We start from the raw sequence: 13,744 nt of genomic DNA, 5'->3' as shown, positions 1-13,744 counted from the left end.
TTCCACATATTTTGCTGCTAATTTAATAAACATGTCGAAATTTGGAAGGAAAAAAAATAAAAAAATAAAAAATAAAAAATAAAAAATTCTTAAGATTCATGATTAATTATAGGCTGATAGGATGGTAGGCATGTCGAAGGCCCTTCACGCACTCGATTTTCATCTTTAGATTTTTCTTTGGGAGAATTACGGATAGGTGGGTTAAATAGGATAATTACTGGGAAGGGTGTAATAGAAAGGACAATAATATTTTGAAATATCAAAAAAATTTCTCCCATATCGATGGGCCTCAACGAAGAGAAGCTCAGCCACCTCCACTTCTACTTCCACGACATTGTCAGCGCCTCGGAATCCACCGCCGTGAGAGTTGCTGAGGCCGCCATGACCAACAAGTCGGCGACGGTGTTCATGATCGACGATCTCTTGACCGAGGGACCCGAACCGAACTCCATGATGGTGGGAAAAGCCTAATACGCATCGGCGTCGTAGACGAAAGTAGGCTTGTTGATGGTGCTGAATTTTGTTTTCATGGAGGGCCAGTATAACGATAGTACTCTTAATGTTTTGAGCTGAAACACCATCTTCTCAAAGGTGTGGGAGATGTTGATCGTCGGCGGCAGTGGGTCTCACATTCCAAATTCTTGGGCAACCTATAACTCGACTTGTGAGCCCTGATAAAAGGTTTTGACCCTAACATTACTCATATCCACGCTGACAATTAATCGAAACACCTTGTTTTTTTTTTTTTTTTCAATAAAGCATCTAATCCCAGATAAATTTATTAAACTAAAATCTACTACAACATATTATTTTATTTTTCCAAAACCAACCATCACACTATCTCCTATTCACAAGTATAATCAATCCGCCTATCCTTTTTCCACCTCATGTGATAACCCAAATAGTTACAATAATCTCTAAGTAAAAAAAATGTCCAAAAATGTTTTACAAACTAACAAAACATAATTTAAGTTACAAAAGTTCATATAACTCAAATTAATACATTTCAAAAAAGTAATATAAATGAAAAACAAACAATATTATGACTCTTTTACTTTATGGGGCTCTTTGGAAGACTTCATGTTCTTCATGTAATTCTTCAGAACTATATCTGCATCTAAGAATTTTAGATAATAAAAGGGTGAGCATTTCCACATTGTTCAGTAAAGTGTTTTACACCCAAACGAGTAAGAATTTCTAGGTTAATAAAATATAACCATATATCAAAATATAATATTATATTTACATCATACACACTAAAAAAAACCCCAACCATACAAATTTAAACCAATCAAAATTATCATTTTTCTTATTCAATCATATGTCTAGCATATCAATAATTCTAAAATTTCAAAATAAATAAGTCATTTTAGTCTTGAATAATATATTCAAGCATATACTTGATAAATAATACAAATTCTTTTTGTAAATGCAATCATGATACAAATGCTTACACACAATGCACTGTTGTTATTGGGCTTTCACTGAATGATACGCGTCCGTACCCAAATATACTTTCCATTCGGAGTCTTCCCATGGTAAACTTTTGAGTCTTTTACCTTAGGGATCTCATTCCATTCTTAATTTGCTCTCATTGGGGTCATTTTATTTCTCAATTTTCTTTTTCTTTTTTTCACTTTTGCTTTTTTCATGGTCTTTTCATTATCATTTCCATTTCACACAACCATGATGCATATGAAATGCAATCAAATCATATTTTAACATTTATAATTTTTCAAGACATAATTCTATTTACTTCCATTATGTTTCATAATTTTCAACAATCCACACAACAATTTTTCTTCGCTCTAATCATCACAAATATTAAAGAAAATTCACAATTAATTTATATAGCATCAAAACATAGTTTTAAACCTTAGCCACATAAATTCTATTTATTCCTAACATGCATAATAATTTCCAATGTTTTCATAATCGGATCGGTCATTGAACTGGAAAAGTTACCGGTTCACGGTTCATTGGTTGGACCGGCGGTTGAACCGGTGACGTCATAAATATACAATTTATAAATTATTAAAATTTAAAATAATTATAAAAATAAAAATAGCAATTTATATATTATTTAAAAATTAAAATTTTATTTAAAATCGAAAAATTAGTTTCAAATTAGAAATTAAAATTAAAATCATAATTTTAATTTAAAATTTAAAATTTTAATATTTATTTTACCATTAAATCATATTTATTTCTTGGTCTTCATTTGAATGATTATTTGAAGAAGCTTGGAACAAGTCTAAAAAAAATACTTGAATCAAGAAGTGGTGCAATAAAAAACTGAATCTGAGCATTTGTTCATTATTATACAAAGTTCACAGAGATGGTACTCTCTGTTTTTTTTTTATCTTTCTTTTTGGGCATGAACAAACACATTATTATTATTATAATAAACCACCCACCTCCCCACCCCCCTCTCTCCCTCTCTTTCTCTCTCTTTCTCTTATCTGGCAAATCACAGAGGAGACATCCGTCAAAAACAAAAAACAAGCAGAAAGATTTTTGCTTTTCTTTTACTTGTTTTAGGTCGCTATCAATCTGAACTGTGCTTTCATTCATTGAGGGTTTGCGGTGCCGGGAGGGGGTTTTGCAGCGGGGGGAAGAAGAGGAGGGATGGTTGCAGCGGTGTAACGGTTGGAGAGGCCGCCGGTGGGAGTTGGCGTCGTTGTTGTGGCGCGTTGGGAGCGGCAGCTTCTTCACCTTCGGTGCAGATCACTGTAAAAAAATTTTTTAAAAAAAAATTGTAATTGAACCGTCCGGTTTGAATGGAACCGGCCGGTTCGTCCGGTTCATCGGTCTAATTCCGGTTTGATATATTTCCAGTCCAATTGACCAAATCGGACCAGAATCGAGACCGATCAGTCTGATCCGGTTTTTAAAACCATGATAATTTCCAACAACCAATATAACAAATTTTTTCTTCAATTACATAACACCACATATCCAAGAAAATTCCCACCAATGCAAATATCAACAAAAATGCAATTTATGTCATAATTTATTTATCTCCAATAATCTCAATAATTTTAACACCCGGTACAACAATTTTCCACAATCAAGCCACCACAACATTCAAGGAAAAAATTTCAATAATTCAAATATTAACAAAAACCCAAATTTTTATCATCATTTTATTTATTCCTAATAATATCAATAATTTTAATAACCAATACAACAATTTCCCACAATTAAATTACCAAAAACATCCCAATAAATTTTCAATAATCCCAATATCAATCAAATATAATTTCTACCATCATTTTATTTATTCTCAATAATCCCAATAATTTTTAATAACCAAACACAATCATTTTTTATAATTAAATTATCAAAAACATCTCAATAAATTCTCCGTAATCCCAATATCAATCAAACATAATTTCTACCACAATTTTATTTATTCTCAATAATCCCAATAATTTTTAATAACCAAACACATTCATTTTTCACAATTTAAATTACTCGTTATCACAAAAATTCTAAAGAAAATGCCTAAATCACCCAATAAAATTTCCCATTTTACAAATATTACTTATTTAACTTCAAACAACGATATTTATAATTTTTTAAAATAAAAATACATTAAATAAAAGTTATAGAGTTAAGTTTCCTATCTTAAATTTGAAAATCTAACCATTGAAATGAAAATTGGACTTCGTAAGAGTGTTTCTCACGCTGAATAGAATATCATTTTAAAATTTTACACGAAATAGACTTCATTGGCATCCCAAAGCTGGCGAGTCTTTTCCCACTCTCAGTCGACTGCATCTCTCCCATTTCTCTCATTTATTTTATATTTCTCCTTTTTAACTTCCATCCATTTGGCCCAGTTCCTTATATATATATATATATATATATATATATATATGCTTATTAAAACAAAACCCAAAATGTCATATATGTCCATTTCTCAATAAATTAAAACCATTATTCTTTAATTTTCATTCCATAATTATAAATTATACACAACTTATAATTTTTCACCTTGAGAAAAATATTATCGTTTTCATAATTAAATTTACTATAAACCTGTTTTTAAAAAAAATATAATTTGACTTTAATTACGTTAAACATTTTTACTCTAAAGTTCACTTAAAATATAATATAATTGACTATTAACAACATTCAATTCCATAAAATAATTTTTCAACAACCAAGAAGTTGAAATTTGTAATAACCTTTAACCTGTTAATTTTACCAATATTTATTTACCAACAAAAATTTAAACAATATACTAAAACTTAATTCCATAAATTCACATTTAATTAATTTATCTCTTTGTATATTTTTTTTTTCTAAATTCATATATTTTAAATTTTATCTTAATTTAATTTCAATTCAATTTCGTTTGATGTTTTGTAATTCTATAAAGTTTAATTCCAATTATAAAAATTAAATTCAATTTCTTTTTAATTATCCATTATAACAATTCGATATAATATAATTTTTTATTAAATTTTTCTTCCTATGGTTCTCTGATAATTATCTGATAATAATTAAATTAATTCATGTAACATACTTAATATTCAAATTTTCAAAATCTAATCTCAATTATTTGATGGTTAAATTTTTTTCTCCAAATCTAAATTTAATTTTTGAAATTCTCACTCTTTACATTTGATGTGACAAAATTTTCAAACTATTGATTTTTGACCAACTTTTTCAAAATCTCTCCCAATTAAATACTAATACATGGATCTTCACCACTCTTTTTTACTAATTGACTCACAATTTTATGAAAGAATTTATGCTTCAAGAATCTAATGTGTCTTTAAAAACCTGGGAATTACTGTGGGTTTTCTGATTTGCTTGTGGGTATGCTGAGGCAAGGACTCCCACCCTTAATAACAAAACAGGAAATGTTGTTGTGGAGTATAATGTTTGTCTCACATTATTGATCTTTGCAACTCGTCTTAGCTTTTTCTTTATTTTCTTTCCAATAATGTCAATGATTAGAGGCTTTTATTTATGTTTTCTCGTTTTTTACTATTGGACATTATGTATGGGAGAATTTCAATTCATTTGTTTATTTTTCTAAATTCAATTACTTTTTTCTTCCACATGTTTTGCTAATTTAAACATGACGAAATTTTGAAGGAACAAAATATTTATAAAAAAAAAAATCGATATTCATTTTATCCATATTGTTAGGAATATTAGGTTAATTCAACCTATGATAATCACCTTAGAGGGGGGGAGGGGGAATAGGGTGATGGTCTATTTTCACAAATTTAAACAAGTGAATGCAAGAGACAGTTATATGCAAGTATATAATAAATAATATATAGACAATTGCATATAAATTAAAGAGTAGGGAAGAGAGAATGCAAACACAAGAGTTTATAGTGGTTCGGCGCAACCCGGCCTACATCCACTCTTCTCTAGCTTCAATCCCGAGCTTGAGGTTCCACTAATTCAAGGCTTCCAAACCAAGCCTTCAAGCAATACAATTGGATTATGGTTCCAATTCACCCTCTTGGGCTTTTGGCTCCAAGCACCCTTTACACTTCTCAAGAGATATCCCACTCTTGAACAACTTCCTCTCAAGGATTTACAAATAAAATGATCTCTCAAAAATTCTAGCACAAGAACTTTAAGCTCAAATGATACAAGAAAACTAGGATTGAATGGTGCACTAAAGATATGCAAGTTTTAAAACAATGGTGCACTAAAAAACATTCTTCCAAGGCTCAAATATAATCAAGAAAGATTTGGGAAGGTTAAACTTATTAAACAATGAAGATTTGAGCATTTTTATAGAAGAGAAAAACCAAACTAGCCGTTTGGGGGTTCGATCGATCGAGTTAGGGGTCGATCGGTTGACTAGCCGTTAGCATTTAATGCTTGGCAGGTGCCCGTTAGACCTCAACCGGACCTCGACCGGACTTCAACCGGTTGAACAACCGTTTTGGAAGAAAGAAAGTTTTTTGCACCCTCGACTGGTTGAGTTGGGGGTCTATTCGGGCCTCGACCGTTGAGCTATGAGTCGACCCGGACCTCGACCGGTTGAGCTTGCGATCGACCGATTCCTCACCCGGTTTAACCGGTTGAGCCGTTTTTTGGCTCAACAACCAACTTTTTAAACTTAAAACTTTTTAAAACAAGTTTGAAAAACATGTAACACAAGGTTTTAGTTGAAAAACATAAAATCATCTAATTCTTAAAATATTTAAAACAAAATAACTCTTTGATGATTTTGGTGCATAAGTAAAGAATGTAATGCATGAAAATCCTAGTACACCAACAACCTTACAAAGAGATCTTATGAAGCTTGAGTCTTGAAAAACACTTCTCTTTGAGGTGGTCTTTTTCTTCATAATTTCTCTTTGGCTTGATTTGTCTTTGTGATTGCCAATTTAAAAATCGTCTTGCCTAATCACACTTGAAATATAATCATTAGTTCTAAACTTTGTTTTATTATCATCAAAATAAAGATTAACCAAACCTTGGTTTCACGCATATAACCAATTATAATAAATGATCTATCCACCACAACGCACAAGCCATAAGATCCATTACAATGTTGGTGATATTAAAAACACGTTACACATAAGATAACGGATATGATAGGATGAGATAAAATATGTATATATTAGGAAATCATATCATGTTGGATAGGAAATAAATGCATATCCAATAAAATATGTTATGTTATTTTATATTTATATCTAGTTTGTAAAAAAAAAATGAAATATATATTATTTATGGGTGTTTAAAATAAAAATTATATTATAAGGTTTAACTTTCTTCATGATTAAAATATTTAAAGTTTGTAAATAAATTTTTTTACATCATGTTATTTAGTATATATGTACATATATAATAATAAGGCATATATTAATATTAATCATTTTATTAGTTTTTCCTTTTTAACCACAAATTTAATTTTATAATAACAAAATTTTATTTTGTAAAATAAGTAATATGAAAAATAAAAATTGATAAAACAAAAAAATTTATAATATATGAAATATGCATATCCGATGAGATATAAAAAATGTGATAGATAATATATTTAATCACTTATCATATCTTACATTTTGTTAAATATTAATATAGAATAAATTATCAAATATGGGAACAAATATAGGATAAAATATAATATATTCTTTTTTTTTTATTCTATCACATGTTATATCTAGTCAACTAAATATGACCTTAAAGGATAAAGGAAAATAAAATGTTTGGACTTCTTCATATTTAATAAGAGTTTATTTATGTATTCATTTAATAATATAATTAAATAATTTTTCATCTCAATATAAAAGTTAAGATAATATTATTTTTCTGATTTTAACTTTCAATATTTCTAACACTTGAAACAATTTTTTTTTGACAAAAAAATTCAACTTCTTTTATTTTTTTTGGTTTTCCTATTGTAAAAGAAATGTTTTAAAAAATTGTTAACTATATAAAAATTCCTATATAAAAAAATAGAAACCTTTATATAAAAACATGGACTTACTTTACAACTTTAAAAATTATTTAATTTTTTGAAAATTTAATAATAAAATTATTTTATTAGTTTTTTAAAACTATTGAAAACCCTTTAAATATTACTTTTTTTTTAAACTAAAACTTAATAATAAATTATTTTATTATTTTCTAAAGCCTATTAAGAAACCTCTAAATACCTATACTATATTTAGCTCGGGGGAAATTATAAAGAAATTAGAGAAGAAAATAGAAAATGAAGAAAAATAAAAAATAGATTTAAAAACAATAAATTATTTTTATTTGCTACTTCAAACTAATTATACTCATTTTAATTTATCAATATAAAGATTAAATAGTTTGAAAATTTATAAGTTTCAATTAATTATATTTAATTTTCTTTTTTATTTTTCATAAGACAATCAAATATGAAAAAATAATTTTTTTTTAGCATTTTTTTATTTATTTCTTTAGTATTTTTTGGGAACCAAACATAACCTTAGAATTTGTTACTCTTGGAGAAAAAATATTGGTTAATCTTACGTGTTTAAATATTATTTTCAAAAAATTAAAAAATTTAAGATAATAAAGTTTTTTTAATATCCCAATTGTTAACTTTTTGCAAAATAAATGTTATTAACATTTTTATTTTAAAATAAAAATAAAAATTATAGTGTTCTCTTTTGTTTTTAAAATCAAAAAATTATTTTTATATAATATACAAGAACTCTTAAATGTTTCCGTTGAAAACAAAATATTAATTTTATAACTATTTAAAATTTTGAGATATTAAAAAAAAATTCTTACCTCAAATTTTAGAATTTCTAAAATAATTTTTAAAGATATAAAATAAATCTCTACTTTTTATACAATATATTTTGTTTTATATGGAAGTTTCTAATAAAAAAATAGAAAATAAATCTAAACTTAGAGATATTTTTTTATTTTCTTTCCTTTAATTAGTGTAAGATTTAGGGGTATTTGATTAAACTTAATGCTTATTACTTAATAACTTAAGTTAAATTATACTTAAATTTATTTATAATTATTAAGATTATTTGATAGAACTAACTTAACATTTATTTTAAATTATCAAATTGATATATTTATCATTATAAATTATAATTAGGGTAAAGGAGATTGAGTAAAGACAGAAGAGATCTTGAAAATAATTAGGATAAATGAGAGTAAAAAAGTAAAATAAAAATATGATTTTAAGAATAAGTTGATTACTTTTATTTATTATTTAAATTTATATCATTAAATTATTTTATCACATATATTTAATTTATTTAGTAACTTAAATTAAAATATTAAATCAATAATATTTTTTTTTATGACCTCAATTTCTCTGAGCAGTCAATGTCTCGTTGTTAGATTTTGCTTTCCTTTATACTTTCCAGGTGGCATCATCTATTCTTTCATATTTGATCCAACGGTCCATAACAGATAATGTTTTCGTGGTCGGAAGGAAAGGAAAAGACAAAAAAAGAAAAAGAAAAAGAAAAAGACAAGAAAAGAAAAAATAGAAAAGAAACGTGAGCGTCACCTTCCCCTGAGGACTTACGGCCACCACCCCGAGTTTAGGGCGTGCTATTAGAGGTAAAATTGTAAAAATCAGTCAAAGAAAAACTAATTTTGGGCCTTATAAACAAGGTATAAATATTAACCAGTCTGTGAATTTTTTTTAGGTCTTTTTTCTTGTCCTTCTATTTTTTTTTTTGACGTTCTCTTTGTTGATTTTCCACCATGGCTAAAACCTTAATCCCTGTCTTTCATAGTTATTTATGAGAAATTTAAGAAAAAAATTAATTTTGGTTTGGATATATTTGCTGATTTTTGTTTTTAAAATTAGAAAATAGTAATAAAATATTATTTTTAAAACCTGTTTAAAAATTTGGAATATAAAAAACAATTATTACTTTAAATTTAAAAAATTTTAAATAAGTTTTAAATATGTAAAATAAAATTGTATTTTTTTATAATAGTTTTACAATTTATATGCAAATAGTTTTTAGAATAACTTTTAGACGTGCTCGAAAAAAAGGTGAAAAAATAATTGTCCCACTTTTATTTGTTTATAATTAGATTATATTTTCATGAAAATTACTTGAATATTATTAGACAAAATTTGAAGAGTATGATTTCATCGTTACGTATGAAATTGTGCAATTCAATCCCTTCAAACTTGCTAATAATAAAGCCAAACACCTTTTGAAAGTTGTATTCAATACATATTATTTAAAACCATACTTTGATGACAAGCCCACTCCAACAGATAGATTTTGCTTTTCTACTCCGCTTTTTATCCACTATGCCTAAAACCCTAATCTTCTTTCACAATATTCTTCTTCTCCACTCGTGGCGGTGTGGAATCCCACTATGTTTCCATAAACCCTTTTGTTGGGAATTGGATGTTATATATAATAAGTAATTCAACAACCTTAAACTTCGTTAAATGCTGAGGATTTATGAGTCTTAATATGATGACACTTTATGTATATGATGGTCATCTCTTATTAACAAAAAGTATATATTGGTGGTACCCAAAATAGGTAATTGCTCACCAAGTACCCTTTAAAGAGAAGTCTAGCACCAAGGTGCTATATGCAGATAGGTACCTCTGAAATTCACACCCGATAATTGAGATGTTCGAGAATGTCTCAATTGACAAAACTCGTGATTTATAACTTGAACTTTAGTTTAAAAATTACAATAATCACACTACAACCATCATCAAAATTGACTAAATAAGATAAATGTAATACAAAAAATATGCTTCCATATATCATCATGGTCTTCTCCACTATAATCGTGTTTTTCATCTTAAATATTCATTTTTCTTTTGGTAACTTAATCATCAATAAATTCTTTTTAATTTTCATGTCTAGCATACTCATTGAGGAAATATTATTATGAGTCTATTGAAGTTGTGTCTTAAAATTATACATAGGGAGATGGTAGTGATTTTAGGATAGCGTGTTTTCAAATATCTAACTAAGCCAAATAATTTTATTTTTTATAATCTTGATTTATTATTTATTATATGTGTTAAAATTTATATGTTTTTGGGCCTCAAGCACTAGATGCTTAGTGACCTCCACGACATCCTAAGCCTCGAGAACTCGACCACCCGTACGTGTCGGCGACACTATTAGGCTTGGTGTTAATGATAGACGATCAATTAACTGTGGGACCTGAACCTAGCTCCATGCTGGTGGGAAGAGCCCAAGCAGTAGACTAAAGGAATTCGATTTACCGACGGTCGTGAACTTAATTGGCTTTCATGGGGGGCAACTATATTGACATTATTCCTAGCGTTTTAGGGCAGAACGCCGCCCTGACGGAGCTAAAGGAGATGCCAGTCATTGCTAGCTATGGAGTTTTCACAGTAACTACAGACTTAGGAATAATTCCAATTCAACCTAATTGTTTATTTGATTTGTTAAGAAATTCAACTAAATTGTTTATTTGATTTGTTATTTTGATGGATTCTACCTAAGAGAAATTTAACTAAATTGTTTTTTGATTTATTTATGAATAAATCCAAATTTAACTCAATTATTTATTTTGATTACTAAATTGTTTTTTGATTTATTTATGAAGAAATCCAAATTCAACTCAATTGTTTATTTGATTTATTTATTTTAATGGATTCAAATAGAAGAAGAAGAAGAATATTTACCTTAATTTTTATATCTAAACCCACCTAATTTCCCTTTGTCTCAAATTTTTTACCTCTTTTTAAATGATACAAATAAATTTACTCTTATTTTTTTTTAATCTGAATCCTTGCTTTCCTATTCATTTCTTCCCTTTTTTTTTTTTTGTCTCTTCGGTTTTTATTTTATTTTGATTTACATGGTTTTGAGAGGAAAAGTCTAATCTACCCTTTAGTATGTCTTTATTTATTTCAATCCCTTAACTAATAAGTATTTATATTTGCATCCACAATATATATATATATATATGATTTATGAAATCTTGCACTCCACTATTTGGAAAGAAATATTGAAGCTATTTTTTTTTTCTTCATTCATATATTTATAAGAAGGTGTGGTTGCGCAAGTAGACACAAACTTTTTCATCTTCGTTTCTTCTCCACGATGGCAAAACTCCTCATCCTTTTCACTATTTTCTTCTCCACCATTGCCGCCGTCGCGGCCTCCGGCTCCAGCGAGGAATCCCACCGTTTCTCCAGGAACCTTTCTCCGGAATCGATGGGCCTCAAGGAAGAGAAGCTCAGCCACCTCCACTTCTACTTCCACGACATCATCAGCGGCCCGAAACCCACCGCCGTGAGAGTCGCTGAGGCCGCCATGACCAACAAGTCGGCGACGGTGTTCGGCGCCGTGTTTATGATGGACGATCCCTTGACTGTGGGACCCGAGCCCAGCTCCAAACTGGTAGGAAGAGCCCAAGGAATATACGCATCGGCGTCACAGGAGGAAATGGGCTTGTTGATGGTGCTGAATTTTGCTTTCATGGAGGGCAAGTACAACGGCAGTACTCTCAGTGTTTTGGGCCGAAACACCATCTTTTCAAAGGTGCGGGAGATGCCGATCGTCGGCGGTAGTGGGCTTTTCCGTTTTGCTCGTGGGTATGCTCAGGCGAGGACTCACACCTTCAATCTCAAAACAGGAGATGCTGTTGTGGAGTATAATGTTTATGTCTTTCATTACTGATTCCTGCAATTCTGTCTTAGCTTTTTCTTTGTTTTCTAGCTTTTTCTTTGGTTTTCTTTCCGATAATTTTATGCTTTTTCGTTTTTTAATTTGGACATTATGAATGTGAAAATTTTAAATTCCAATTTTTCAGATTAAATTATTTGCTTATTCCACATATTTTGCTGCTAATTTAATAAACATGTCGAAATTTGGAAGGAAAAAAAGATAAAAAAATTAAAAAAAATAAATTCTTATATGCGTTAGGACCACGACCACCACCCCATAAGTGCAGGGAATCATCAAAAACCCGAAATTGGAATTTCCAAAGCCCCAACTAATCCACGCCGCCCATACTCTCAAGTTTCAACTCTCTCTTTTTTTTTTTTTTCAAGCCAACGGATGTCTTTATACATTTTTTTAATAGTTAATGAAATTTAATTATAAGATCCATTTCTATTATGTTTAACCCATATAAATGACTACATACCAAACAATTTTTGAAAACCACTCCCAAATGATATTTATTAATATCATAATTTTAAATATTTTTCATTTCAATTATTTTAATTAAAAATAAATAAACATATTTCTTTTTTTATTTATTTATAATAAAAGTCCATTTTTATACATTTTACTTAGAAATAGTAATGAATAGGTTTTTTTATACCTTTTCCACCCTACCCCATTTAATTTTTTTTAATGGAAAGAAGTTGAAAATTATTTTGAATAAATGGAGGGTTTGGACGAGGGCAATCCGTTTAATTGTTTGATTTAGGAATTTATAAATCTACCCTTCATTAGTATGTAATACAAGATTTCTATTTACTTAAATTAATACCTACCGACGAAAAAGGTAAAGTGTTGCAATTTAAGAAGTTCATATTGTCAAACAAAAAAGGTAGAGCGTTGTAATTTAAGAAGTTTGGGGTGTAATGTGTTCCCTAAAGGATCAACATGCAAAACAACGGTTGAGTGTTTAAAATATATTAAACTCACAAATAAATAATGAAACTAAATATTTTTTTGTGCCATCATTCATATATTTATAAGAAGGTATGGTTCAGCAAATAGACGCAATTTATTTTTTTCCACATTTGTTTAATTCTTCTCCACCATGGTGAAACCTCTCATTCTTTTCACTATCTTCTTCTCCACCATTGCAGCCGCCACGGCCTCCGACTCCAGCGAGGAATCCCACTGTTTCTCCAGAAATCTTTCTCCCATATTGATGGGCCTCAAGGAAGAGAAGCTCAACCACCTCCACTTCTACTTCCACGACATCGTCAATGGCCCGGAACCCACCGCTATGAGAGTTGTTGAGGCCGCCATGACCAACAAGTTGGCGATGGTGTTCGGCGTGGTGTTCATGATAGACGATCTCTTCAGTGAGGGACCCGACCCTAGCTCCAAGATGGTGGGAGGAGCCTAAGGAATATACGCATCGGTGTTGTAGACGGAAGTGGGCTTGTTGATGGTGCTGAATTTTGTTTTCATAGAGGGCCAGTATAACGATAGTACTCTTTAGTGTTTTGAGCCGAAACACCATATTCTCAAAGGTGTGGGAGATGCCGACGGCGGCAGTGGGTGTCGTGCCCCAAATTCTAGGCAATCCAGAACTCTACTTGTGA

The 13,744-nt window shown here is 29.4% G+C and overlaps 2 protein-coding genes across 2 annotated transcripts; both read left to right on the top strand.

The window, feature by feature from the left end:
• Positions 1-11,542: 11,542 nt before the first annotated feature.
• On the top strand, positions 11,543-12,224 carry LOC117921013 (dirigent protein 22-like). The gene has a single exon (XM_034838754.1). It carries the CDS (start codon positions 11,556-11,558, stop codon positions 12,132-12,134), a length of 579 nt encoding a protein of 192 aa, XP_034694645.1. The 5' UTR covers positions 11,543-11,555; the 3' UTR covers positions 12,135-12,224.
• Positions 12,225-13,230: 1,006 nt separating this feature from the next.
• Positions 13,231-13,744, top strand: LOC117920691 (dirigent protein 2-like). Its single transcript, XM_034838284.1, has 2 exons — positions 13,231-13,530; positions 13,613-13,744. Exons 1-2 carry the CDS (start codon positions 13,231-13,233, stop codon positions 13,742-13,744), a joined length of 432 nt encoding a protein of 143 aa, XP_034694175.1.

Source organism: Vitis riparia, chromosome 8, assembly GCF_004353265.1.
Source record: "Vitis riparia cultivar Riparia Gloire de Montpellier isolate 1030 chromosome 8, EGFV_Vit.rip_1.0, whole genome shotgun sequence".
NCBI lineage: Eukaryota > Viridiplantae > Streptophyta > Magnoliopsida > Vitales > Vitaceae > Vitis > Vitis riparia.
Note: the sequence above shows the minus strand (reverse complement) of the source record. Positions and strands in the feature narration are given on the sequence as shown.